Source organism: Balearica regulorum, chromosome 8, assembly GCF_011004875.1.
Source record: "Balearica regulorum gibbericeps isolate bBalReg1 chromosome 8, bBalReg1.pri, whole genome shotgun sequence".
Classification (NCBI taxonomy): Eukaryota; Metazoa; Chordata; class Aves; order Gruiformes; family Gruidae; genus Balearica; species Balearica regulorum.
The window spans coordinates 26,940,470-26,967,745 of NC_046191.1; the positions used below are offsets into that span (position 1 = coordinate 26,940,470).

A 27,276-nucleotide genomic window follows, 5' to 3' on the forward strand; every position below is an offset into this window, starting at 1 on the left:
TTCAGTCACATCCTGTCCTGTTGAGGTTTCCTCCCACGGTTTAGAGCTCTCTCTGTGAACAGGGCCAGACCTGCAGCCAGCAGAAAGACCAGCTAGCGAGAGGTGAATACAGCCAGGCCGCCTGGGGCCAAGGGGGACGCACCCCACGTGTCCATGGTACGCCCCTAGCAGACTCTGCTGTAGCTCCTGGTGGGACGGCCGGGTGGCCGACATGGCTGCGTGAGCCCTGTGTTGACTCTTGCCCTGGCTTCAGGGTGGAGCTCTCGGGCACCTTCAGTTTTGCTGTCTGCTTCACAACCGCTCACCCCAGATGTGCCACTCCGTGAGCTTCTTGTCAGGCACGCGGCGGTCAAGAGAGTTAAGCTCCCTTCACTCTGCAAACTCAGACCATCAACCCTCAGTTTACAGATCATCGGTATCAGAGATCACCTCTGTCCCTGCTGAGAATGACTAGGATGCTCTTACCTAACACCTGCTCATTGCGGCTTCTGATGGATTTCTAGTCTCTAGAGCCAGGAGGTCATGCACTGGTTTCCTTCTCACCCTCTTCCAATGACAGCCCCATCAATAAGAAATCCCTGTTTGTGTTGAGGGTACACACCCTGTTAGGTTTTGTTTCTGCTACTTCCATGGCAGGGCTGTGCAGATGTGGCAAAAGACACAATTGCTCTCTTGATGTTTGCACCTGGGGTCATTATCTAGTAACTGAGTGCGTGCAGGAACCTGCATCATCAGTTGCAAAAACCAGGTGGACTGTGAGCTGGGGTCCTTTTCTGGCTGCTGAAGAATCATTTGTCAGTGCTTTGCCTCTGTGCTTGCCATGCTGTATTCATTTAGCAGGAGTGACTGTGATGCTTATCTGAGCAGAGCTGAAAACAGGGAACCCCAGCAAGCCCTCGGGGCAGAGCCAGAGCAGACACTTCAGAGTAAAACCCCGGGCTTGAGCCTGCAACACCTCTTGTACGCCGGTGAGCCTCTCTGAAGTCTCACTCAGGCTCCTGCAAAACGTGCTTCTTTTCAGGCGACTTCGTCTGCATTTTCTGCTTGTCATCACTTGAGGGCAGTTAAGCTCACGTCAGGTCTTGCTCTAGCTAAGTGTGATTTGATCAAATTTTAGCATTTTAGCTGAAAAATGATACAAAACCCAGTACAAGCAAGGAAAAATGCATGGCTTTGGGGCTGGCTGTGCCCAGACTGTGCCGGGGAAGCTGTAGTTTGTTAACCATCATCTTCCTGGGTGCAAGAGGATGCTCCCCCTTTGCCTGAATACTGCCTGCTTCGGCAGACCAGCTGGTGCATCCTAAGATCACGAGTGCTAGATGTGAGACTGTCATATGGTATTTCTTGACGCAGTCTGGCCTACGCAGGACTCAAACTCTCGGACAGAAGTTGCTGGCAAACAATGTTAGTCACATGAAAAAAATGGTTGTCCAGTGACCAATGTTCAGCCCTCACTGTTTAATTGCAGCTGAATGCCACAGTGATAACAGGAGGCTGAGTAAGTCCAAAGTTAGTTTCTTCAAGAGGATGGAAATTTCTTATCTCTCGTCCCCACTAGGAGTGACCCGGCAGCTTTGTACAAACACTGTGTTGGGCATATGTGGACACACAAGAAATGAGTGCCAGAACTCCCGTGATGGAGGGACCCAGGGTCGAGGAGAGAAAGCCAAGGTGTGTGTAGAGCAGTGAGCCTTCAAATCAGAAGTGTATGGTGAAAACGAGCCTGAATAAAAGTGATGTTCAGTGGTGTCTATCTACCCCGCAACAGGCACCCAGCTGACTGCTGCCTCCTTGCTGTCCATCTGGCAGTGGTGGTAGTCTCTGTGCCATGCCTTCCCCTTCCTTAGGAGACACTGGAATTTTTCTCTTGAAATTTTTCTCTCCCTGCATTAGCGGCTGTGAACTTTGGGAGTAGAGGTGTGGGTGACAGGTCCTGTCCCCTGCCTTTAGTGATCAACATTGTGAAAAGGTGTAAGGTGGAGTGGTCCAGTGTCATCTGAACTGACACTGAAAGAATGAGCAATATTGTTGTGGCCTTGCAAAGCTCTGAGTACGGTAATTAGCCAGGGTGATGGCATGGCTAATTGGACAAGGCTGGGTGTGGTGCTGGTACAGCTGTTTTGCTGGTATGTGAGGGGAGGAACCCTTCTTGCTCAAAGTCAGACTACTTCCAGGTCTTCCCTAACGTGCCTGGTTGAGATATCCTTTCGGTGGGACCAGATGTGACCTGATCCATAGAAAGGATACAAGACGTCAAAGCTGCCCTTGCTTTGTGTGAGTGTTGGACCGGATGGGTCCTGATTCCCTTCCAGCCTCAGTTACTCTGTGATTCTGAACTCACCACAGGACTCGAGAGTCTCCCCCAACACAAACAAGCCAGAAAATTGTCCCCAGTGAACCAGAAAATTGTAGAGCAACAAACAGCACAAACCTCGTTGATCTTTGGCTCAATCCAGCATAGCAACTGAGGGAGTTGTACCTTGGACTCCCCACTGGTTTGCTCTGGGACACACATTCCAGGGGCTGCAGGTCCCTGGTGTGAGGGGGAACGTACGTGGCTCTGCCTGGACCAGGTCCTACAGCTGCTGCTACTGCGTCTGAGTAGTTGGCAGGGACGCGTGTTTCAGGGAGCAGCTGTTGAACAGAAATCAAGGAGGGTCATTTAACTAAAGTTAAAGCAGAATCCAAATATAAAGCGTTCGCCAAAGCAGAGGTTTAGCTGCTGGCAGGGCTGTGCTGTGCACACCAGCAGTGGGCAGTCGAAGTCTTTTCTAGTGTGCACCCCAGTGTCCAACCTGCACCAAGGGTGGGAGGCTGGAGAGGTGTCCCCAGCTGTCAGGGGAAGGTAGAAGTTTTGCCCTGTGTTAGAAGCTAGATTTCCCCTTGGTCTTAGCACTGCCCTGGAAACCAGCACCCGAGTGGAGTCTGCAGACCAGATAGGAGCTGGGAACAAGGTTCAATGTAAGGAAAAATGTAAAGGAGCTTTGATTTATTTTCTGAGACAGATGAGATCATTTCTTCCCTTCATGTCACAGTCCTGGGCTCTTGTATTTTTCATGCTTCATTACAAGTGTTTGTAATTATATGAGTGGCTTCAGAGGCCAATTAAGCTTTCATTTGGAGGCTGCTTTCGATGCTGGATGCCCTCCATTAGCCTGGGCTTCTGCCAGGGAAAAACACTACATTGTATTTAACAACTGCACCAGCTCCTATCTGCTTAATGTTGATTTTCCTATTAAGTTCAGCTAATACTTTTCTAATTGTGTGAGCTGGGCCTGAAGCCAGGCTGGGTGATTTTTGCCGGCTGTTTCCTAGGCTGAATCAGAGATGAGCAAAATCCTCATGAACACTTCACTGTGCACGTGTTCAGTCCCATCTAAACAGCGGCTGTTCTCCCTGAAACTGGCTCAGGCTTTTGTTTGTGCCCCCCGTGTTGCTTCCCAAGGCAAACCCCACGCAGGCAGGAGTGGTGGATGCAGGAGAACATACTGACCAGAGCGCTAGGGGCCTGGCATTGCATGTGGCTTACCCCATGAGGTACCAGAAGGGATGCCATGGAAATCAAAGGTCAGCCTACATCTCTGCTTCTGGATAAGCCACAGACCGGGAATCATTCCATGGGCTCTTTGAGGCAGATGATACAGTACAAACTGTCCAGGAGGGAATATTTACAAATGGAAGGACTTGTCATGTTCACAGGTCTGGGCATTCACACAGTGTGGAAGGGAGGACACTGACACCATGGTGAGGTAGAGGGTCTCAGCCACCATTTTCAAGCAGAGTGCTCAGGGATGCCATTCATCTGCTGGGAATCTGTCACTCACAGGAGGGTGGTATGACAAACTTGCTGGACCAGGCACTTCTCACTGGCTGAGGCAGAGCTGTGACGTGGACCACCTCTACCCCCACCGTCTAACTGGAGAGGTACCACCTGGCATCTCTGCCCAGCAGCTCGTTCTGGAAGCCTTAAGGAAAGATGGGATTTTTTCTTTTGGGAGCAAATGTAGAGGCAACCTCCAAACAAAATGTGTGTCATATCGTACTGGCAGAAGAAAAGTTGCCAATTCTCTGAGAGTCTTGCTGAGAAATAGAAGCCATTATCAGCAAATGACTGACAGCTATCGCTGGAGGAGACCCACAGTCTACATATGAAAAGTGTATCCTTCTCAAGCTTTCTCTCTCAGGCTGTGGTTCAAAAATACATATGATAACTTCAGTGAAATATAAGCAAATATGTAGATTCATTGCTGAGTAGGAATGAACCTTAGCACATATGTTTTTGTTTAATAATTGAATTGCATATTCTTTAATTAAAAATGCCCAGGCAATAAAATAATGTAATAAAAAAGCCTATTTAATTTGAATTTGCTCAGAGTAATGGCTGTACTTTCAAATTAAAATATCAATAGGGTAGAAAGCACTAGTTTTGAATTTTTCATTTAAGAAACATTACTCTATTTTAACTTTAAAACCCATGCAGCTCTAATACAATTATTACGCGCTAGTCAAGTTTTAATGCCTTATTACATCCTAACACTGACAAATGCAAAAGAAATTCACCTTGACTCTCAGCAGCTTCTGTTTGGAGCTGATTTGCTCTGAGTGCAACAGCGCCTTGTTTCAAGCCCCTCGCAGACCTGGCTCTGGGCATGGCTGCAGCCAGTTGCTTCACAGGGAGCCTGGGCCAGCGCTGTGTGACAGCACCCGGTGCTGGCCAAGGCCCCCCGGGGACAGCAAGCCACCAGAAGTCACTGATGGCCACAGGACCACCTGCGGTCGCTGCACATGCTTGGACTGTGTAGATCACTGGCTTTCATCCCGCAGGCTTTTTGGAGCGTTTGTTTTTCAAGAATTTATTCCTCTGCTAAGACAAGATTAAGAAAATGAGAAAGATTGCTGAAAATGTAGATGTTTAAGATAGGAAATAACGTCTGGTAGCAAAAATCATCATTATTTTCTTGAGCATAAAAAATAAAATTTAAAAAATGGCCATATGACATGTTCAAAACCTAATTCATCTTGGAATTTCTGGCTGCAAAATGTACCTCCTGCTTAAGGTGTTTGGTACACAGAGAGGAAAGTTTAGAGAGCTTGAAATTCACTGCAACACAGCGCTAGACATCCAAACAAGTCATTATTGTAGATGGTTTCCTGGTAGCATAAAGAAGCAAGAGGGAGCCAGGGCTATTTCAGAGCAAAGTTGAAAACACTAATTGACTTTTACTCACTGGGAAAGAAGATGTAGCATGACAAATGGCTTTGTGGTTTCAATCATTAGAGACTGAGGAGAGAGTTGCTGGCTAATGGGACTCTACTGGGCAGAAATGGCTGTGTTAGGATGGCTGTGAGCAATTTGCAAGGTGTGCTTGTAAAGCACAGGAGGAATCAGCAGGACCCCAGCTGACATGGCGTGGCCAGGCAGAAAGAAAGGCAATACAGGGATGAGGCTGGAAAGGATCAGAGAGGAACCGGGCAGCATCCGATGGTTGCCTTCCTCTCTGGGATGAGCAGTGCTGCGCAGCTTTTCCTGGGGAGGCCAGAGATGGCTCTGCCCATGTGAGGAGCAGGCTCAGAGAGCAGACATGGCCTTAGTTGCCCTGACCAGCCTCACCTGGGCCCCCCCACCCCTCTGCTCATGGACCAGAAGCTCTATTTAAACTCAGGCCTTGGGCTCCACTTCTCTCCTGAGCTATGTTGTAGGTAGGTCTATCTCCAACCCCATCTCCTATCCCTCCTAGCAGGGCTCCTGAAATGTCCCCTGCCCTGATCCATCCCAGGGCTGTGGATGGACCATTAGTTGGTCCCTGAGCAGCCTGCCCTGCTCAGGTGCTGTGGGACAGTGCCCCTCTGTGAGGGCACAGCCCATGCTGGGGTCATCCTCGTTTCCTGGCTCATCTCCCATTCTAGAGTATCTCCACTCTGGCTGCTTCCCAATGCAGCATGGTCTGCAGTGGGTCCTCCTGAGAAGGTGACTGGAAGTCTGATGAGCTGCAAAGGGGTCAGCAGACAAGCCCTAGGAGGAAGGAGTTGATCTTCTGTCTTGTGACCTGTCTTCTGGAGCAGAGACGCCTTCTAGCTATGGCAGTCGAACACGTTCATTTGATAAAATAATAAGGTATGAGTCCAATGCTCCTTATTTCACATCATGCACATCAGAATTTGTTCTAGCTGCTGGAAGAAGTGAGCTCAGAAATAATCCAAGGGTCAGTTTTCTAACATTAGACTGGAATTGTCTTTATTTACTTTTACAAACTTGGCCAAGGCTCAAGGCACTCTAATGTTGTGTATTCTTCAGTAAACACAATTAACTGGAAACTCAGAAACACTGATACCATCTTTTTCCCTTGGGACTGGTCACTGTGAGCTGCTTTCTCCAGCCAGCAAATCAACTTCCTTTTCCCCAGGGTTGCAGAGTAGGTGGAAATCCATTTGGCTTTAAAAAAAAAAAAAAAAAAAAAGTGAATGGGTTTGATGATGCAGCCTAGCTTGGCTTACTGCAGTGGTCAAAGGGTAGCTAAGCTTGGTCAGAGTGGGAAGGTCTGGATTGTGAAGGGCAGCTGCACTTCCCGCGTTGAAGACAGGTTGTACAGCAGCAGTGGGTCCCTGCTATCCAACAGCAGTTCCGTGTTTGTCTCTGAGGCAGCCAGGTGAGACTGTTAGGAGCATGACATGCTGTGGACCCAATGTTTAACCAAAAACTTTACATGTGGGTATCAAAGCTGAACTTTAGACTCCTGTTTTATCACCTCCTCAATAAGCCCTTGCTGTGGGAATGCAGAAAGACCACCTAGAGCCTCACCAAGGTCTGAGGCAGAAGCAAATAACCTACAGGTGTAGTAGGAGCTTTTCTAAGTGGTGTTATAAACCATTCCCTAGGTTATCCAGTCTAGTACTTCATGATCTTACAGCTGGAAAAATCTTGTCTGCTATCTAATCCTTACTTGCTGTAATTCAGGACGTTTTTTTCCCTTAACCAGCATGGACACACTGAACAGTTTATCATCTTCCTCTCTGTAATTACAGCCTTTTATGGATGTGATATTTAGGTACTTCATGTATCGTTACCCTGTGTCCCTTTGGTCTGCTCGCTTCTAGATTGAACAGACTCTCATTCTTCCATCTTGCCTTATAGGTCTGTGATCTGGACTCTCTCCAGTTGGTCTACAGCCCTCTTGAAGAGCAATACCCATCTTCCAACCTCTTACTGAGCATCTGAATGAGGCAGAGCATATTAATTACCCACATATACATGTATAAGAGATTTGTAACAGGAATATTAAGGCTGAAGTGAAGTCTGAATTGAAATGTGTGTGTAAACAATGGGTGTAAACAACAGAATGAGAATTAAAAGAATGACCTGTGCTGATAATGTAGAGCAGTGCTCCCAGAACCGGCTTCCTAGGATGCCTTTCCTGGTTGTAAAACTGAAGAATGTGTTTATGGCATGACCAAAAGGCCTGTGCTCTGGTAGGGTCACAGCACAGACAAGTCATCACCAGAAGACCCCGTGTCCTGGCCAGAGAGTGGCATTGAGGTTGCAGCAATTCACATACCATTGCTTTTCCTGATAGGCCACCAGGAAAACAAACATGTCCAGACTAGGAGAAGCAGATAATTCTCAAATATGAAAAGTTTAACCCATGCTGTTGGTAGCAGGAAGGGCACCGTGTACAGCTTCAAGCTGGCATGCCTGGCTTTCTGCACCTCCTATGTCTTGCCCTGCCCTCAGCAACCTTCCACTTCCGTTCCTCCAGCAACACGTGGCTGCCCCAGCCTTTGCTGTTCTCCTGTCTGTACTTCCAGGTCTTTTGTTCTTTGGTCTCTGTTGCTCCTCCCCTGCAGTCTGTCATCTTGCAAACCTTTTATTCTGCTGCTGCATCCCAGCTGCCTCTCTTTTTTTCCTCGGCTCTCACACGTTCACAGCTACCTGCTGTCCTGTGCTTTTGGCTGCATAGTTCCGGTCCTGCTTCCCAGTGCATAGTGGTCCCAGGCTGGTGGCCTTTTACCTCCGGGGAGAAACTTTATCTGCTTAACCATGTAGTTGATTGAAAGCTTCTGTATCGCATCCATTCATCCTGCACTGACCTTCAGCAGAATGTCTGTGTGGATAGCACGGTCTGCTCTCCCTCCCTTCATTCCCGGTGCAGGGTTGCTCACGTTATAACTCTCCATGCTTTTCCTCGTTACCAAGTCTGTACTTACACTGCTTCTGAGCCCTGCACATGCAAGATTCAGCACTGCTCTTCCACGGCTGAATATCTGGAGATTCACTCAATTGTAAACTCTGGGTAATTGGGCCAGTTAGTTCATCAGTGGAGGTTGCACCATTCCTGAAACAGGTTTCCTGAGAATATATTAGCAGCTGTAGAACACAGAATAGGGCTGGATAAAAATTGGATGGAGTCTTGGCTGGGAATAACTTCCACATCCCTATACAGTAACACCTGAGCGTGTACTGTGGGTCAGTTTGGGGTTCAGGGGCTGTTACTGATCTGTCGTGATATCAAGCCGATACTGTTAGACTGGGGGATTTGCTGTAAGGCTCTGTTGATCTCAGCCTGGGCATAGCAGATCATCTTCCTGCTCTCTCACGAACAACTCCAGGTGATATATGAGAGGAAAATTGAAGAGAAAAAAAAAAAATAATAATCCTTCCGCTCTTAGAGCTGTCCCCATTCTGTGCGACTCATACAGAACAAATACAAGCAGGATTTTAGAGCTAATTTCTTTAAAATTTGAGCCCACTTTGGTCTCTGCTGCTGACAGAGTCCAACCTGCCTCCCCCACCGGACTGATGAGTTTTGGGCCAAATGTGCATGTATTAGACAATTTAAAAAGCAGTAAGACAGCACGGCGGGATTCAGCCTCTGTTACCCAGGAGCCATAAGTAAAGGCAATCCACAGCTGGATGCAGGAAAATGGAGAAAAACAGAAGCAAAAACCTCTCCTATAGGCACCAGATTTCATGCAGTGGAGTGACTCTGTTAGGCTCAGCACTATCACGTTGATGTAACTTGGCTATGAAAGTACATGATGTGGGTGTCATCTGTCGACAGCGCCTCTTCCCTCCTACTGTGAGTATCATGTGAAGTCTTTTTGACAGACCAGCCTTGGGGATGTGGCACCAGGCTGAAGATGCTAAATGGGAATATGCCAGCCGTAGGGCAGTGGATTCTTGAGCCAGGAGCAGTCTGAGCTTCATAAGAAGTACCTTGAGCCGTGCTTTCAAGGGTTATGGCACTGCTTGAGCAGGTGACACCCTTGATCCCACTCCTTTCTCCACAACTATTTTTACTTTTTGTGATTGGGATGCAGCTGGCAAGACAACTGGCCTCTGTGCCTCCTGGCTTCCTTCTTTCACATCTCATTGATCAGAGTCTGCTTCAAGAGCTGCTCATTAACCCTCAAACAGAAAAATCCTGTTTGAAAACAATTTTTGCTTGATACAGAAAGTGTCACAGTCCTTACTGGGAAGCTGCAACAGAACAGCTCTCCAGACCACTGGAAGCATGCCCAGGATGGTGCCTTTAGATTACGGTACCACCGTAATCTGTTATTACCGAGTCCCTCGGCATAACAAGGATCTGAGCACCAGTGATTAGCAGAGAAACAAGGCTTGAGGGCTTGTTTTGATTTCTGCTTCAGCTTTCCAATCTAACACACTTAATGCGCATCAGGGAGCAGGGCAAGGAGACACTTTGTTCTCATATCTTGCAAAGTCAATCAGTTGCGTAATATGAATCACAGAGGCAGCAGGAACGTGATCAAGTGCAGAGAAGGGACACATCAAACGCTTTATTGTGGCAATGGGGAGGGGTGAGCCAAGCCTTATCTTTCCCAAACTGCCTTTGAGCCTGTTTTGCATCAGCTGCCTGTCACTCTAAACACAGCTCAGACTGCAAGGTAGCTTCCCTTGAGCCCTTGTCTATTAGAATGGGGGAGGTAAGCACCCCCAAAAGCCTCTGGAAGGATTCAAAGAGTTTAAATTAGCCACTTCCTCTGCATTAGCCTCGCAGCGGGGCAGGGATTGCCCAGGGTCCGTGCAGCGCCGCATGCGGAGCAGAGCGCAGTGGGAGGCAGCATGCCTGCGAGACAGGTGAGAAACAGGACCAGGCAGGGTGTCACCCTGGCCCTTTGGTTCAAAGGGCTGAACTCTGAGAGGGAAACGGCCTTTTTTCTTAACATAAGGCTTAAGCTCCTGCAGCTTGTGAGAGGTGTCTAGGCAGCCAGTCTGGTGTGGTGCAAGTAGGTTGGTTTCTATGTCCCCCCCGTCCATCCCTCTGAAGCAGGGCTACTGTGCAACCAGGAGTACCTGTCACACCATCCGAAGGAGTGTGAGCACCAGGGATCCAGGTATCGTGGTAGCCCAAGCTCTTGGCTGTTTCCCCTCCTGACCCTTCTGCTTCACTTTCACCAACAAGTGCTTAAAAATTTTACAAATCCGTAGTGCTTATTCAAAGTGCTTATTCAAAGGTTGAGCTGCAGGTGTACTAGCCCACATCAGAAGGGACAGGGCAGGAATTGCAACACCCTAACTGAGAGTGAGCCTGAAAAAAGCCATACGTGGTTTTGACAGCATCTGACAAGGAAGAAATGTCTCACTGAAGCTTGGTGCTGACTTAGAAAGTGAGAGACGACCAGTCTGTTCTCTCCCAGTGCAAGGGCTGATGTGATGGCTTACCGGATGCTCTGCACACCTGCTGGCAGCTACACCCCACATATTTTGGTTGGAGGAAGCAGGGTTACAAGGTGGATCGCAGTGGGGTATGTTGAAGGGAGAAGGGGCAAAAAGGAACCACTCCAATATGAAGCCTTCCAGGCATCTGCCACTGTCTTAGGCAATTTCCTTCTTTCCCTAACAAACAGCAAGAGCCTTTGCTGTTGAAAGCACATCTGAAAGCTGTGGGAGTGTATAATGACTGTGAGGGGCTTCTGTGCCTTCTTGCTCTGCTTTGTAAATTCATCTCTCATCCTTGTTGTATTAGCGCTATTTTTAGCTGTTCTTGCTGAGAACATAAGTGATTCTCCATTATGAATCTCAAGCAGAAGATAACAGTAAAGAGTTAGGGATGTTGCTGAGCAGAAGGGTCACGTTGGAGGCTTGTGCCTGGCACAGCTCCCCTGGAGATCCTACCACACAGTTCCAAAGCAATGGGCACTGGTTTCAGCTCTCAGCGATCTCCCTTGCAGGGCAGCAAGGCCACTCAGCACATCCACACGCTCCCTCCAGAGACAGCTGAGTGTCCCTGGAGACCCTTGGTCACTGGGCAGCATTCCCAAGGATTGTCTTGTCCAGATGCCATGGGATGTGTCCTTCTCCTTCCCATGGCTCATCTCTGGGGCCTCTCCTCACATAGCTGCCTCCCCCTCTGTACATCACTGACCACGCTTCTCCTCCTTTCCAGCTCTCATGACCCCAGCCTTCCCCATTTCTGGCCAGCGTGGGTCCCTCCTGTTCCTCAGCCTGGCCTTCCCTCCACTGGCACCTCAGGATGCTGGTGCTTACGGGGCGAGGGAGGAATACAGCTGGGGTCTGCTGGCAGAAAAGAGGTAGGCTATCTCAGTGACGGAGGGAGAGCACAAGCAATGACCAGGGAGGATTTGCTGGCTGACGGGGTGTTGGGCACGTTTTCACAAGCACCTAGTGCTCTGTGTAACAAACCAGGGACTGTGCCTGGCGATCCTTTCCAGGTGGGACAAGCCCATGAAACCGGGCTGAGTGGCAATCTCACGTGAGGGTTTTGTGGGCGAAGCTTAGCTGGACTGACTGGGACTGCAGCATTATTTCACAAAATGGGGAAAGACAATTTGTCAGTACTACCCTCACTTGCAATTTCCTACGATGCACAACTAAGATAGACACTCTGTACTTATGGAATATAAAGCACTTAGTACGTGATGGCAGTCAGTTTATACCGTGATAATGCTGAACAGTACAACCCCTTTCAGAGCCACGCTTGTCTTTAGAGCTAGCTTGTCTCTCCAGTGATGAGAAACAGTACCCTGGATCTGAACATACTTGATCTGGGAAAGTCCAGGTCCACAGTGTACCTTTGTGGCTCCATCTCTGAGATTATCCAAGCCAGCCTCTCCTTTGATTTTTGCATTATATCCCTGGGACCACAAGTCCCCTGTGGATGATGGTTTAAGGATTGCTGCAGTAAGTCTTGGTCGGATTCCTGTGTGATCCAAGCGATCCTGTGTTAGATGAGCCGGTTACAGATACTGGAGGCTTGATTCAAAACAGGTGTAGAAGCCCATATTTTTTCTTTCTATGTTGAAACTTATTTCTTGCTGAAACACCAAAGCACAAATGTGCCTTGGGATAGCAGCTTGCCGGAGTCTCACCTGCTGAGCCAGTAATTGCAGTCTTTAGTATCCAGCCTGCAAAAAGACAGGCAAACACAGTTTCAGAAGAGACAGTAAGATCTCAGCCACATGCATCCTGCTGAGACGTTCAGAAGGATGAAATGTGACAACATGGAGCATTTATTTCTTTTTTGGAAAAAGCAGAAATTTCTAAATGATGAAGCATTAAATGTTGTCACTCTCAGCATGATGCTGTGAGCATCAGCTGCAGGGCACAGCCATGTACAATGTGCCATAGATTTTGCTCACACCTCTTTCTCCGCTTTTATTTTTTTTTTCTCTGTGGCACAGTGAAGCTCAGGTCTGCTTGGAGTTTCAGCAGTGCTGCAACATAAATTTTGAATAGCAAGAGGTCTTGGTGAAACAGAGCTGATGGAGCAGTGACTGTTTTCCAGAGGCCTTTGCATGTCTGTCATATACTGTATGCATTCCTATGCAATCAGCCTCTGCAGCAAGCGACTTCTTCCCGGTGTAGCAATTCCACATCTTCACTATGTTGAATGTTTGCCACTTGCAGGTTCATTCTGCCCAGTTCACCTCCAAGACACAGCTCAAGGAACTTCAGGCTTGGACCAACTGTTTTCAGCGCAGTTTGATTTTGCTGCTTCCTTTTTGTGATTTCTGAACTAGCTGCGCATCGGGGCTGTTTGATCCGTTGAATACCTGGCACCTTTTAGAATTGCCTTTCAATTCTGGGGCCACATCAAGAGCATTTACTTGTACCCCACGTCAACTCAGCCATTGTACGCAGCGGGCTGGCATCTCAGCAGTGCTTTTGAATGGATGCTGTTTCTCTGCTGCAGGTGCTTGTCCTTGCTTTTGTGTTTCTTTAGCCTGCAATCATGATGCTCTGCAACCCCATCCGCAGACTTGTCAGACATCACCTTTTAAACAACTGGCATACCCTTGAGACAGGTGTTGACAGATGCTTGCTGCTTCCAAGCTGCCGTTTGTAAGCGGGCTTAGAGAATTAAACAACTAAACTGTGACCAGAGCAGTAAGCAACGTGCTTTGGATGCTGAGCCGTGACCCCACTGACAAAACGTCCCCTGGGCTTTGCACTTCTGAATAAAGCTCTCGCCTTTGTTCCCTGGCGTGGGCCCTTGTGGCATGGCAGCTCTAATCCTGCTCAGCTGCCACTGGAAATACGAGAGGGAAGGAAGGGAGAAAGGTCCATCTAAGGTTAAGACAGTAGGTCTCACTAGATCCGCAGCGACGAAAGATTTAGCCCTGCAGCCTGTAACTTCACATCCTCTAATAACTGTCTAGGCAGCAGATAGTTCAATCACATTAAAAAGTTGGGATTTTAAAGCTGCAGAAAAGAAGTCACTGCACAGCCAGGTTGCTAAGGTGCAGAAGGCACGAGGAGTGGTTTTGTTGTACGCTGTACATAAAGGAGTCTTAATTTCTGACGCATCAACCCTCTTCCTGCCTCCCTTTACGCCTCCTCCTCCTCCCCTGTACTTTAGGGCACATTCGAGTGCAGCAATCAGCCCACGAGTGAGAGGTGCCCAGCAGGCGAGGTGTGCACAAGCCGCTGACTGTAAGCTAACCACCTCACGACGCGGTGCTGAGCCCACAGGGGTCAGTCTGAGCTGTCCCACCATCGCCCGTCACAGCTCTTGTCTCAGCAGGGGATTTCCCAGTGACCTTCAAAGAATAAGTGCCAACAGCTTGCGAAGAAGAACATTGAAGGAACACAGAACTGTGTGTTTAAATCAAGTGCGTATCTCACCAGAGCCGCCTTTGCTCAGCAGGAGCAGCAACCAGCTCTCGGGCGCGGTGCTTCAGCCAGGGTGTGTGGGCTGAGAAGGGGCTGGCAGCACACCACCAGCTGCTTCACACCCCCAGGCACGTGTCGGGGACAGAAGCGGCAATGGCAGCGTTGGGGTCTGGCGCTGGGAGACTTCCAGAGGGGCCGTGGGCAGAGCTGGGACGCAGCGCGTCTGGTCCCTGTCCCTGCCTGGGGGCTACGCTGCCCTGCGGATGATCTGCGCAGTTTTGTATCAACCAGGTGCAACTGCCTCGCACTAAGGTTCTTGGAGGAATAGGCTAAAGAGCTCTCAGGACAAAGAGTGGTCCTTTTTCACACGTTTCAGAATGAAAGGAGACTGGAAGAAAGCCGTGCACTAAGAGGGGGTGAACTGTATAGTCACAGAGCTATTAACCTTTCGATCAGTACAGGAGCACTATTAGTATGGATGATAGCAGGCTCATTTGGAAAGGTGGTGATATAATTGATACCAGCTGACGTGATTTAATGGAAAAATAGACCTTTTCTAATGAGCTTAATAGTGCTTTTATGAGGGAGTTGTGGTGGTGAAATAGATTTATAAATGAATATGACTTGCTATCAATATTTGGCTTAAAATGTCATAAAATCCATATTAAATGGACTAAAAGTGGCTAAATGAGATGTTTCAAAGTGTTTTTAGCATTGGGAAGGCATCAGTGAACAGGCATATGTTGGCTTGGTTTGTGGTCCGGTGTTGTTCAAAGCCTTCATAGTGATTAAGAGGAAATGTTTAAGGGATTGTTAATCAAGATGGATGATGAGACAGACGTTTGGGAAATTGGAAGGTAAATTACTCGAATTATAGCTTTTTCTGTTGTCTGATGTCCACAAACAAGAACAGTAGCCAGACAAAAAAACCCTACTTATTTCATTAGCAAACCCAAACCAGGAAGAAAAAGAAAAAAAGTCCATTTGGGCTGAACAAAATTCTTCCTTTGATACAAGATGAAATATTTTCTTCTGGGTAGTAACAGGAGAAGTAGACAGCCCAAAAACTGAGGGCTGAAGCAAAGAAAAACCCAACCAAAACCCTCCAAATTATTAGGAACTTCCAATCCACTGATGCTGTAGGTGCAGGTATAAGTAGAAAACACCTGAGAGCATGGGAAAATTACATCAGTTGTATGTTTGGTTGTAGGAATTGTATGAAGTTGGGGCTAAGGAATGCACTGAATGAATGTGCTAACGTTTACAGAGCATCACTTCAGAGAGGAGCAGGCTCAGCAAGAAACTACGACAACAAATCAAAGCTGCTTTGCCTTTTAAAGTTCATCTTTGCCTCGTCGAAGAGAAGCAGAAAGGTGACTGGGTCAGCCTGGAGGTACATCCACTTGAGAAGGTTTCCGTGCGAGCAGCGAGTTAACCGTGTGGCAGAATGGTGAGTCATCCCTCTCATCAGGGCTAATTTGGGAAGAGATGCTCTCTCCTCAAAGGCTGCCTCTGGGGGCCGGTTGCGAGGGCCATGGCTGCGGTCACGCGTGAAGTCAGGCAGTGCATTGCAGAGACATGGGAAAGAACGATTGCCTCAGACTATGCTGCGGGACAGCGTTCCTGGGAATGCCAGTGCTGGCTGGGGGACCCTATGGGGACAAGCGTGGCCTCTCCAAGTGTCTTTTAGTGAGGTCAGGCCGCAGTCAGTGCCCTGGGACAGGAAACGTGGCCACATGCAGTGTCAGGCACAGGCATGTGCATCCCAGCTCAGACCCAAATGGTCCTTCCAGGACTCTCTGCTCCCAGCTCATTAGCCGTAATTCAATCACAGCACACCTGTATGTGGAGAAGATGCAGCCCTCATTGCCGGAAGGAAATCTTACCCACAAACAGGTGTACTGGAGAAGAAATCAATGGAGGGGGGTTGCACTGGGAGGGATTTTGTGCAAAGAGTGCTTGGGGCTGGGGTATGGGAGGAGCAAATCGGGGAGTCCAGCGCAGCTCCAGGCCCCCTCCCCACAGCAGGGCTCAGTGTGGGGGTCCGCTCGTGTGGGCAGAAATGTCACCAGGGCTGCAGGGCTTCTGCAGCCCGGGGCTGTGGGCACCTGTGCCACCCTCGTTAGTGCTTCTCAGGGCTGGGGGAGCTGCTCCGGGTCCTTTCCAATGCTGTCTGCAGAGCAGATCGGAGGCCAGACATATATTGGGATGGGGATGCCCATGAGAAAGATGGGCAATGCTCTGCCCAGTGTCCCCCCGTGCACCCAGGTGATTTGCTAGCCCAGTCCCAAGGCGCCTGGCTGGCTTAGTGGGACATGAAGGTGAGGAAGAGTGGGCCACTGTTAGCCTCTGCGAGGGGGACCAGGGAAGGCAGCAGTGACAGGAGATGCTCTGGCCCAGCAGCACATTCTCACAGCTCCCATGTCATGCCATTCTCCGTTTCCAGTGACGCAAAGCAGCTGTCTTCCTTGCACACTCATGCATCCCGGAGCACGCTGCTCTGAGATGGGAAGGGATGAGGCGGGAGAGCCCCGCGCTGTCAGGAGGGCAACAGCCTGTAGTAGCTCTGCTCTGGGCAATGACCACCGACGCAGCGTTCCCCATGCTCCCTGCCTCCTCCCACGGCCTGCCGCTTGGCTGTGGCTGAGCCAAGGGACACATTCCACGCGCACTTGTGCATGGGGGTGAGCACGCGCGTGTGACGTTTTTCCCCGGCAGTGATGGTGGGAGGGAAAGCTCCGTTTCATAGCCTTGTCTCCAGCTGCTTGGGGAGGCAGGGCGCGGGATGCGGCAGGGATGAGTGGGGGGGACGAGGGATGCCACAGTGGGAACCGCAGATGTTTACTAGCGTGTTGTCTCCTGTGAGCCCCTGGGTGCCTCCAAAGCACAAGAGATGTGTTGGCCAGGGAGCCCCCACCCCCAGCCTTGCGCTCCCAGCCCATCCTCACTGCTGATTTCTCCATGCCGCAGGTGAAGCGAGCCAGAGGGGATGTGACAGGCGTAAAAAGTGGCGTGAGCTGCCGCTTCGCTAACTGGCAGGGAGGAGGAGATTTTGGTGTTGAGCACAGCACAGTCTGTGCCCTGGGAGAAGAGAGCTGACTAGGAAGGGTAAGAGATGGAAGGGGGTACATTTGATTGGGGACCAGCTGGAGCAGCCAAGAGGATATTAAACTGCAACAGCTGGGAAACACAGCTCGGAGGAGAAACAGTATGCAAACGTGACCTCCTTGCATGGGGGCCAGACTGAACCAGTCGGTGTTAATGAACTGCAAAAAGGGAAATTTCAACTGCAGCAATTCTAGGAGTCTGCTTAAACAGTCCAGGGAGGATGGTCTTCATTGCAAAGCCCTTTGGGCTGGCTGTTGTGATAGCAGTGTCAGAAATTTCTTATTACAGCCTGCTTGTACAGAACTTGGGGAATGCAGAAGGTGATTTGATGTTGATACCGCCAGCATTCGAGTGTCATTAGAGCCACGCAGCGAACGTGCTTACAGTCCACAGAGAAGTGTGACATTCCTAAATCTGGTTACCCGCCAATTTGCAGAGAAATGGCAGAATTTCTGTGTTCCGCACAGAGGATCCCTGCCCTAGCAAGCAGCCTTTGGGACCTTCCTGAGCCAGGAGGTCAGGCTCTGCCTGCCAGGGTTAGGGTCAGGGTTAGCATTTGCAGACACCTTGACCGTGTCGGCCAGCTGAGTTATTGAATTGCTTGGATGAATGTGCTGCAGTTGCACACATACAGCAATAACATTGCACATATTTGAAATTAAAATTAACTGAATTAAATATTTAGAAATTAATGAATTAGTTACTTTTTTTCCCTGTTGGCCATATTCTGCCCTTTGGCTTCTCTCCTCCCCAAACAGAAGACATCAGAGAGCTTTGGCACCAACTCTGCCAGCACTCAGTCGCTCCCCGCAGATCCCCCCAAGTGCTCTCAGCTCACCAACACTAAAAACACAAGGGGATTCACTCAGTTTGAGTTGTACGCTGCCCTGGAGATGATTTTTAGTCCAAACCATGCAGGACTCGCAGGCATGTTGCCTCAGGTTTGGCAACAGCGTAGTCACATTCATACAAAAGCATTTTAAAGTTAATTAGAGCATTGCCTTTGGGCACAGCTAGTGAGCTGAGAGGACGCGGTATGCCAAGGCCGGTAAACTGCTCTGGGATTTGAGTTGTCCGTGCTGCTGGCTGTGGGCTGTAGACACATTGGAGGGAGAAGCTCGCCCTGCAACTTTTGCAGGTCATGAGCAAAGTATTTAAAGGTTTTCTGGGGAGAGGGAGCGTAGCAGTGGGTAGCGTGGGCAGACAGTCTGCTGCTTTATTTCACAGCGGGAGCAAGGCTCGAAGTGCAGTAGACCATATGCACATCCGTCTGCCCAAAGCTTTCCCTTCTTTTTTAATCATGGTACAGGCTGTGCTGAGCTGCAACTCAATGAATATGAGCCAATTCTCTCCCTCCAGAGGGGCAACTGCCTTCTGCACCCTCCAAGGGCTGAGGACAAATGGTGTAGCTGGAGTCATCCTGCTCTCCCTTGGGACTACAGCAGAGCCAGGCAGTGCAGTCACCACCAGACATCCCCGCAACCAGGTGTTTTGTGGGTTCATCCTTTAGCACAGAGCAGCCTCAACACTGCCACAAAGTTCTCTCTGTTATGCCTATTGTTTTAATTAATCATCATCCCTTGGGGACTCCCGAGTCCCAAGGTCTGGCTTTTGATTAGGGGCAAAAACAAATGGAGAAGTAAGGTATTGCAGTGATACCTGTATATCTAAGGCAGCCGTGTTGTCAACCTCCTGTCTTGCTTTTTCCTACACATGTACATGATCTGTCCCCAAATGTCTATGTGCTGGGACACACACATTTTATATTCCAATAGTGATACACACCTCAGCTTTTTTTTTCAGCCTCGCCAAAGGCATATATCTACATGTCTCTAGAATAAAACAAGATGGTGTCATCTGCCTGGGCAGTTCCCTGTTGAATTTACACTCTTCTTTCCTTAAAGCTCTGGTTTCTGCATTTGTTGGGATTGTGGAAACCTTCTGTGTTCAAAATTCTTGTCCCTTGTTTTCCCCAGGTTGCTTTAAATAGAAGGGGAAAATGAACCGAGGAACCAGCAAAGCTCATCTCACTTCTCAGAATTGATTCTCTGACCCTTTTTACTGTCTGTGCCTCTCTGAAAATCTCCTCCAGCTTTTATCTGCACCATTCCACCTTTTGCAGTAGAGGAAAGCCCCTGAAGCCTTTTCCGCCCTTTTAAAAGAATCCACCTCTGCAGCCAGACACCAAGCTTCATTTCTGGTAAGGTTTACAATCCCACTCACTCCTTTGTCTTGGCTTATACGTCACCCTCTTTCTCTTGGGTGGGCAAAAAGGGGACGGTGCTGCCGCTGTGCTGACTCCTGACTGGGTCACCGAGCGCTGCTGGGCTGTCTGGGCTAGGCTATAAAACAGAGCCAAGGCAGCGCCGCTGGCTCGGAGACGAGACTGAATTCTGCAGTCGGTGAAGGACCCGCACGCAGCCTCTGCCGCCTCCTGCCTTCTTGTTTTTCCTGGAATACGGAACCGACCTCGGGAGCAAGATGTGTAAGGGACTCGCTGCGCTGCCAGCCACTTGCTTAAAAAGGTACTGTTTATTTCTGAGGATTTGTTAATGGTCTTGTTAGTCTGGATGTATTGCACTTTGTGTCTGAAGCAGAAGTGGCAGATTGGGCTCTGATTCTTTTGTAAGGTTAGATACAAATGATTGCTTACAAGCTTTTTTTTTTTTTTCTGTTAATCAGAAGCAGAATTGCATACGGGTTTTGTACAGAGCGGAGTTGTGGGAACTCTAAACCCGTCCTTCCCATCAGCAAAACAAGCAGCTTTTAGCATTGCTATATTTTGATACGCCTGTCATCTGCTTCTGCCGCAAGCTTTGCACCCCTTTTCTCCTTTGAATCCTCTTTCTCTGCTGAATTTTCTGGTTTTGATTTTTTGAGGAAGAAGCGAGACAGACGGGATATCAAAAAATTTGAGGGTTGTTCCCCAAAATGTATCCATCCCAAATGCAGAAACCTGCCCTGGCAGGACCAGAGACCTGGCCGCCAGCAGGCAGGGCAGGGATGCGGGCCAGCCCAGGGCACCACAGATCTGGATGCGGCACCGGCCGGTGTGGGGTCAGCCTGTGTCCCCGGGGTGTGTACTGACGGTGAGGGACCAGGTCAGGCTGTACCCCCGGTGCACAGCGCTATGGGGCTGACGTGGGGCTGGCCATACCCCCGGTGTGCGGTGCCGATCTGGATGGGCTGAGCAGCGCCCGGCCATGGGTGCAGGATCTGACTGTGTCCCGGTGTGTGGTACCCGCCAGGCATCCCAGTGCTGGCAGAGCAGAGCCTCTGCACCCCCAAGTGCGCCTTCCGCAGCACGGTCTGCCCCACAGCCCAGCGTCAGCGGGTCTCTATGCCTGCAAGGCGGCCACGAGCCCTCCTGGAAGGGTGTTGCTCCCTTTCAGGTGCTGTGGGGCCTGGAGACCCCCAGTGGGGTGGCCCAGGACCCCAGAACGGCACCAGCCCCCAAAAGCCCCTGCTCACGCAGCTCATGCCAACCCGCACGGGTCTCTGACGGCGCAGCGCTACCTTTCTGGCTGCGCGTGCCCCCAGGAGCGCTCCTGAGGCTGCTTCTCGGTGGCTGTGCAATGGGAGAGGGTTGAGGGGCTGAGACTCAGCCTGCTCCCACCTGGGAGAAAAAGCTCCCTGCTCATGGGGGATTTGAAAATAAGTGCTGAAAATATGAGGAAAAAATAGGGACACCCTCCCCCCCCAATTTGCAGGAACATTTGACAGGGAAAAAAAGAACATTTGAAAAAATGCAAAAAAAAAAAAAGTTCACGTCTTTTAACTACCTCTGCCCAAGATGCCCAAGATTCCCAAGAAAATCCTTCTTTCCCAGAAAGCTGCAGGACTCGCTGCAAGCAGCAGTGTCTTGTTTCCTCCTGCTGCCGCCTTCCTGCAGATCTGAGTGGTCTCCTTCTTCTGGGGCAGGTAGCGTGGCAGCACGAGGCAGCACAGAGTGCCCGATGTCTGCCGGGGCAGCGCCTGGATGTTGGCCCTGGGCACGCGTGCCCTGCTCTAAAGAAGCTATGAGGTTCCTTCGCTCTCACCCTGGTGCTGGAGTTGTTAAGGAAACATTTATGAGCACAAGCAGTGAGATAAGATATGGCCGGGAGCGCTGACAGGGTGCTATGGCTGGAGCAAAGTGCTGGGAGGCTGAGCAGCTGCCAGAGCTCAGCCCTGCGGCACAACCTCTCACTCTTTTCCAGGCTCTGATCTGAGGAGCTGGAGAAGAATTTTCGGCTTACACTATCATTGCACCCTGCAGCAGACCAGGGCTTGCACCCCTGAGCGAGCAGGACTGATTTCCTCGCCCTCTTGTTCTTAAACTGGACGGAAATCCAGAGAGATGCTGATGGCAATACCAGCTGCATATCTCAGTGCTGCTGTCTGGCAATGGTTGCCCGAGCACGCTGGAAAGCAGAACAAAATTAAGCATGCATCCTCGTAGGAGCTCGCCACGCAGCAAGGGAGAGCTTGCAGTCAGCGGGGGCTGGTTGTGGTGAAGCTCCCGGCTCATCCCCAGATCTCACCCCAGTCCTGCTCCTCACCCTTCCCTTCCCTCGGTGTCGCGGGCGGCTGCTTGGTGGGGTGCCCTGGCACGGCCCCACTGCTCCTGCGGCTGGGTGATGCGCTGGGGAGATGGCAAGGGCTGCAGGAAAGGATTAGTGAGTGTGCAAGAAATGGGCACTGGTAGCTGGGCAAATCAGCTTAGGGAGAAGTGACACTTTTACAGCACGGCGATGCCTTTCTATCACAATATTTTAACTGTAAACAAACCGTAGGAAAACAGCAGCTTCTCCCCCTTTGCCAGCCCTGCTCCAGGCCGATGACCTTCTCAGCAAGAAAATGGTGCTGTTGAATGTGAAAAATTGCTTCTTTGACTTTGTCGTGTTTGTCTGGCAACAGAAATGTGCATTATGTGGGGAGTGAAAAGTCAGCACTGGAGTCGCTAGCAGTGACCTGCATTTGTATCACTGAGTAATGCTGAAGGAGCTTACTGCGGGTGAGGAGGCTGCAGAGGGAGTTGTACCACATTATCTTCATCTCGTACTTGAATTGTTTCTTTCAGTGCCAAAGACATGAAGCATCGTCTGGGCTTCTTGCTGCAGAAGTCAGACTCCTGTGACTACAGCTCTTCCCAGGGCAAGAAGGAGAAAATAGCTTCAAGCCAGAGGTAAGAGCGGACGCTGCCATGTAGTTAAGCCCAAGCTGGCTGCAACGTGCTGTTTACTCCTTCACTGAGCTGAACTTCATTAGCGTTTGTGCTGCTGCTTCCCAGTACCTCCTGAACACCTGCGTGTTTGAATCTAGTGTGGCAATAGTCCTCGGGTATTGATAGTCCCTTTCCATGAAGAAGGCTGAACTAGAGGTCCCCTTCTGCCAACACTTCTGTGATCCAATATGCACACGCACACGGAAGGAGTTGTGCAGTGTCCTGCACAGGGGAATAATGCCATCACAAGACCCAGCGTGACTTGACACATTGCAGAATCAGCATCACCGTCTCTTTGAGACAGGTTTGTGCAATGGTCCACACAGCTGCACAGAGGTACTAGCACAGAAAACCGAGAGCAGCCTGTCAGGGTATCGCTGCTCTCACTGAGGTGCAAGTAGATGGTGTCCTTTCCAGGGAGGACTCCAAAGGCCAAGGTATGCTCCTGACATAGATGAGCCCTAGGATATTCTGGTATGGCAGGGGGAATGAATGCAGGATGTCATCCCACGTTCCCCATGTGTTTCTAGTTCCCACATTCCTCTCTCTTCCATATAGCTACCGTTCTCCTGACAGGTTAAAGAAATCAGCCCTTTGGAGCTCACTGATATGACATGTAAGAGTGATCCCAGGTCCATGTCCCATCAAGAAATGCAGCCAGTCACAAAACAAATGCAAAGTCCCCAACAATTTTTCCAGGAAAATTCCCTTCCAGCCCTTGGCTGGTGGCAGGAATTGCAAACCGCAGTTTCTGTAGATTAGATCTGGGATGCCCAGGGGTGTCTGTAAAGCAAACACACATTTCCTTCTTGGTCTCTCACATATGTTCTTACGACAGTCGGGGAAAAAGATTTGTCCTTTCTATACCCCTCATAAATCTTCCCTATGTTTCTCCCTTTGTCTCCTTTTAGGGTTAGCCAAGAGGAAGTCAGGAAGTGGGCAGACTCTTTGGAAAACTTGATCCATCACGACAGTAAGTAAAGAGGGTCCTGCGGGAGATGTGGAGGGTGCTGCCTGCAAAGTGTGTGAGCTGAGCAGTCCCTGGAGGGGGCATGGGACGTTATCTTATGTCTCTTTGTGGCACACAGTAGCTCTGTTGGCCACACAGGCCTTTAGAAGGGCTGGTCTTGGTCAGATCCAAGGGACAATCCCAATGTATCATGAGTGGGGCTTTGACCTACTGCTGAGCTGTCCCTTTTGTGAAGGCAACTGGTTCAACCCCGTGCAAGGGGAGAGCGAGACTGCAGCGCACAGTTAACAGTGGGTTAAACAAGAACCAAAAAGTGGAGAAACAGTTTGCAGCTGAGCCCATGGGAGACTTTGTCTTCCCATCATTTCCAGGCTAGACTGATGTCCTTGATGTTTCCTTTGTGTTGTTCCCATGGCCTGCGGCGTGTGTTGGCCGTCTCCTCAGGGCCTCCTGGGAACACACAAGTTGCTTGTGTTCTCCTGGCTGAGCCACTGAAGGTCACAGTGGGGGAGCAGGCAGCTGAGGACTCACGTGTGACATCCCTGTGGGGCCTGTCTAAATTCCAGCCTCCCTCGGCATGCACGAGCGGCTGCCGTGGAGGCAGGCAGCCGTGCCCCGGGAGCTGCTTGGCCAGCTCTGGGAAGGGGAACGCAGAACTGGTGTTTGCTGGGGTTCATGGGTATGAGTATCCAGGAACCAACACTCTTACCTGATCTGGTTTTCCTCTAAACAATCTGTAGGAGGACTGGCTGCTTTCCGTGCTTTTCTCAAATCTGAGTACAGTGAGGAAAACATCGAGTTCTGGGTCAGCTGTGAGGACTACAAGAAAACCAAGTCGCCAGCCAAGCTCAGCCCCAAGGCGAGAAAGATCTACGATGAGTTCATCTCAGTGCAGGCAACAAAAGAGGTATGTGCACAGGACATTCATTGAGCAAAGGTTTCACCCTAAATCCTGAACCAGGCCAACAGCACAGGGAAGGAGAGACCTGCTAGTTTCACGAGAGTTGAAGGTTGCCTCTTCTCAGTTAGCAAGCAAATCGTGTCATTTTTATTGCTTTCATATTAAACTTGGGTAGAGAGAAAGTGGGCTTAGTTACCACCACGTGGCCATCCCATGTGCACAGTCAAAGGGGAGAAGCCCACAAGGACTATCATTCCCAGTGTTCCAGCTGCTCCCATGCAGTTGTTCAAGTTTCCTGGCTGGCCACATCCCAGAGGGACACGTGTCAGTCTCCCCTGACCGTTCGTCTGGCAGCGGAGATGCGTTGGTATCCAGCTGCACAGATTCTGCCAAGGCTGCAGGGTGTCCAACGGCCATTTCAGACCACTGCCCATCAAGGACACCTTAAACACGCTTGGTGAAGAGACGCTTGGCTTTTCCTTTACCCATGCTATAGCCGCTTCTGGGACAGATTCTACTTACGCTGTCCCTTTGGCTCACAGGTGAACCTGGATTCATGCACACGGGAGAAGACAAGCCACAATATGCTGGAGCCTACGCTGTCCTGCTTTGATGAGGCTCAGAGAAAAATATTCACCCTCATGGAAAAGGATTCTTACCGCCGTTTCCTCAAGTCCCCCTATTACCTGGACTTGGTCAGCCCACCTGGTGCTGGCTGCGGGCCCGAAAACTGCAAAAGAAGCCACACTCACACCTTAGACTGCAACTCTAACATCATCTCTCAGTGCGCCTGAACCTGCAGCAAGGCAGGAGCGGGCTGGGCTCTCGCAAGAATATACGGCAGCAAAAGCATTCATTGGCATGAAGCAGCAGAGCTGTCTCCAATAGCTGTCTAATGTCCCAGTCGTATCCAATGTCATGCAACAGCCAGCATTTGTAACCCAAGCCAGGCTCAGTTTGTGTAGCAAACCCTCCTCCGACTCCATCGGTGTAGGAGCCCTGGAGTCTGTGTCCGACGCGAAAGCTGGGTGCCATCGTTGTGTGTCCGCTGTGTTTCTGGGGAGCCCTGTGAGCCCAGGAGGGCGGTGGGGGAGCGCACGCTCAGACCCAGCACTACCAACCAAGGGACCGGGCTGGCAGTGTTGCAGCGTGACACCTCGCCAGGAGCAGGGGCAAGAGGAAGCCGAGGGAAGCCTTGGGGACTGTGATCTCCCCTTTCTAATTGGCAAAAGCTGGGATGGAAAGGACCGGCTCTGGTCCTTAGCTGTTCATATAGCTCCCAAAGGTCTAGGCTTTCAGTAATATTTGCTCAGCACTCAGGCTGTGCTGCATTACAGTACTCAGACATAGGAAGAGCTCCTACTCTTTCTTGAAGGGAAACCAAAACTTTGCAGGCAAACAGCCTCCCCCGGTCACCACAGCCACAGTCGCAGGGAAGCTCTGCCCTCCGGCTGCTTCTCCCTCTGTAGCGTCTGGTTTACGCTGGCCAAGGATCTTGCCTAGGGCTGTACAGAGCTGTTATTCTGGGGGAGGTTCATTATTTCATATATTATTAATTGTGTCCTTCATGCTCCCAGGTTAAATGCTGTAGCTGAGCTAGACAGAAAGATGTTCCTTCTCTCCCAGGCTGGCAGGTGTGTATTCCTAACTCTGGGAGTGCCGTCTGCGTTCAGGTTTGCCTGCCCTGGCTTGTATGGAGCCGTTTGTGATGGAATAGGAATGCTACCACAACGGCTGGGGAGGAAAGACCCTGCCTGGGAGTACTTGAAAATGTCATTGTTTTGGGGTTTTTTTTATGTTATTTATGTGAGTTTATAATTCAGTAGTAGCATGACTCACTTTTTTCCTGAAGATGATAGGAGGAATGTGTCAGTCTCATTACTGCTCCCAGGCTTTGCCAGAAGGCAGCTCACTTTTTAATCACTGCGGTTAGACACGGCCTTCCCTGGGGACTTTGGGACTGACCCTGCAGCTGGGGGCACAAGGCAGAGCTGCAGGGCTTGCAGTCTTGGGCTGCAGTACCAGGGATCGCCCACCAGCAGCTGGGACCGCCTGCTCCGAGCAGTCCGGTGGCTGTCGATGACACTGTCCCCCAGCCCTTGGTCTCTCCTTAGTTGGATGTTGCTGCTCTGACAACCGTGTATTCCTTGCTCTGCGTCCCAGTCCAGACAACAGTTCTCACACCGAGGTTTTGACATGGCAGGAGGAGGCCGTGGTTCTCTGGTAGGCACATCCAGGCCCACAAAGAAACATCTCTTGACATTTGCTTTATTTTGTATTTATTAGATCGTACTGACACATACCGCCCCTGCATGTTCAGCTGAGATGGAGGGCTTGCTAAAGCTCTGAACATAACCAAGCATGTGGCTATGTTTTATTTTTCCTCTGGTACAGGGAACTCTCGATAACTATTGCAAAATCTGTATTGATATTTAAATAATGACAAATACATTCTAAATAAAAATGTTTGCATTAGTCCCTTCTAAAATGCCGTTGTGTGAACCAAAGAAAACTCATGGAGATGCAATTCATTGGCCAAGGGTACTCTAAAATGTCATTTTACAAATGGCTTCGCTCAGAGGTCGTTTTAAATTACAGAAAGATGAAACAGCCATTATACCCTTTAGATACCCTTGGCACCGTGGGCCTGGGGGATGCTGGGCTTTTTGGGGTCCATGCTGTGTCTGACAGCGAGCTCAGCACAGCCACCGCCCATCCTTGCCGAGGGGCCGGGGTGAGCACGAGGGGAATGTAAAGGAGCACCTCCGCGCTGCAAATGTTCTCCCACACGGAGCTCCAGAGGGGAACGAACACGTTTTAGCTCAGAGCTCGACCTGTCCCTGGGCCCTGCGAGCTGCGAGGCGGGGGGGCAGCAGGGCTGGCTCTCGCCCAGCTGTGGCTGGAGCATCCGCCGAATGCGAGCCGAAGCCCAAGGCAGCACCTGGGCAGCAGGGCTGGGGGTGCCCGTGCCACGCTGGTGCCGGGGGGTTTCCTCTGGA

General features: G+C 50.2%; 1 protein-coding gene and 1 long non-coding RNA gene across 4 annotated transcripts; both read left to right on the forward strand.

The window, feature by feature from the left end:
* The first annotated feature begins 763 nt into the window (after window positions 1-763).
* Window positions 764-5,762, forward strand: LOC142602685 (uncharacterized). 2 transcript variants are annotated; one of them, XR_012836450.1, is made up of 4 exons: window positions 764-968; window positions 1,559-1,671; window positions 3,700-4,157; window positions 4,576-5,762. It is a non-coding gene; the product is annotated as an uncharacterized LOC142602685 (long non-coding RNA). The 2 variants fall into 2 exon arrangements; XR_012836449.1 differs by lacking the exon at window positions 4,576-5,762 and having other exon boundaries at window positions 3,700-4,407.
* Window positions 5,763-11,439: 5,677 nt separating this feature from the next.
* On the forward strand, window positions 11,440-26,765 carry RGS4 (regulator of G protein signaling 4). 2 transcript variants are annotated; one of them, XM_075760188.1, is made up of 7 exons: window positions 11,440-11,550; window positions 15,360-15,542; window positions 19,177-19,725; window positions 22,263-22,367; window positions 23,318-23,379; window positions 24,117-24,283; window positions 24,820-26,765. In XM_075760188.1, the coding sequence occupies exons 3-7, from the start codon at window positions 19,682-19,684 to the stop codon at window positions 25,069-25,071; spliced, it is 630 nt and encodes a 209-aa protein (XP_075616303.1). In that variant the 5' UTR covers window positions 11,440-11,550; window positions 15,360-15,542; window positions 19,177-19,681; the 3' UTR covers window positions 25,072-26,765. The 2 variants fall into 2 exon arrangements, with proteins under 2 accessions (XP_075616303.1, XP_075616304.1); XM_075760189.1 differs by lacking the exons at window positions 11,440-11,550; window positions 15,360-15,542 and having other exon boundaries at window positions 19,139-19,725.
* Window positions 26,766-27,276: the final 511 nt, after the last annotated feature.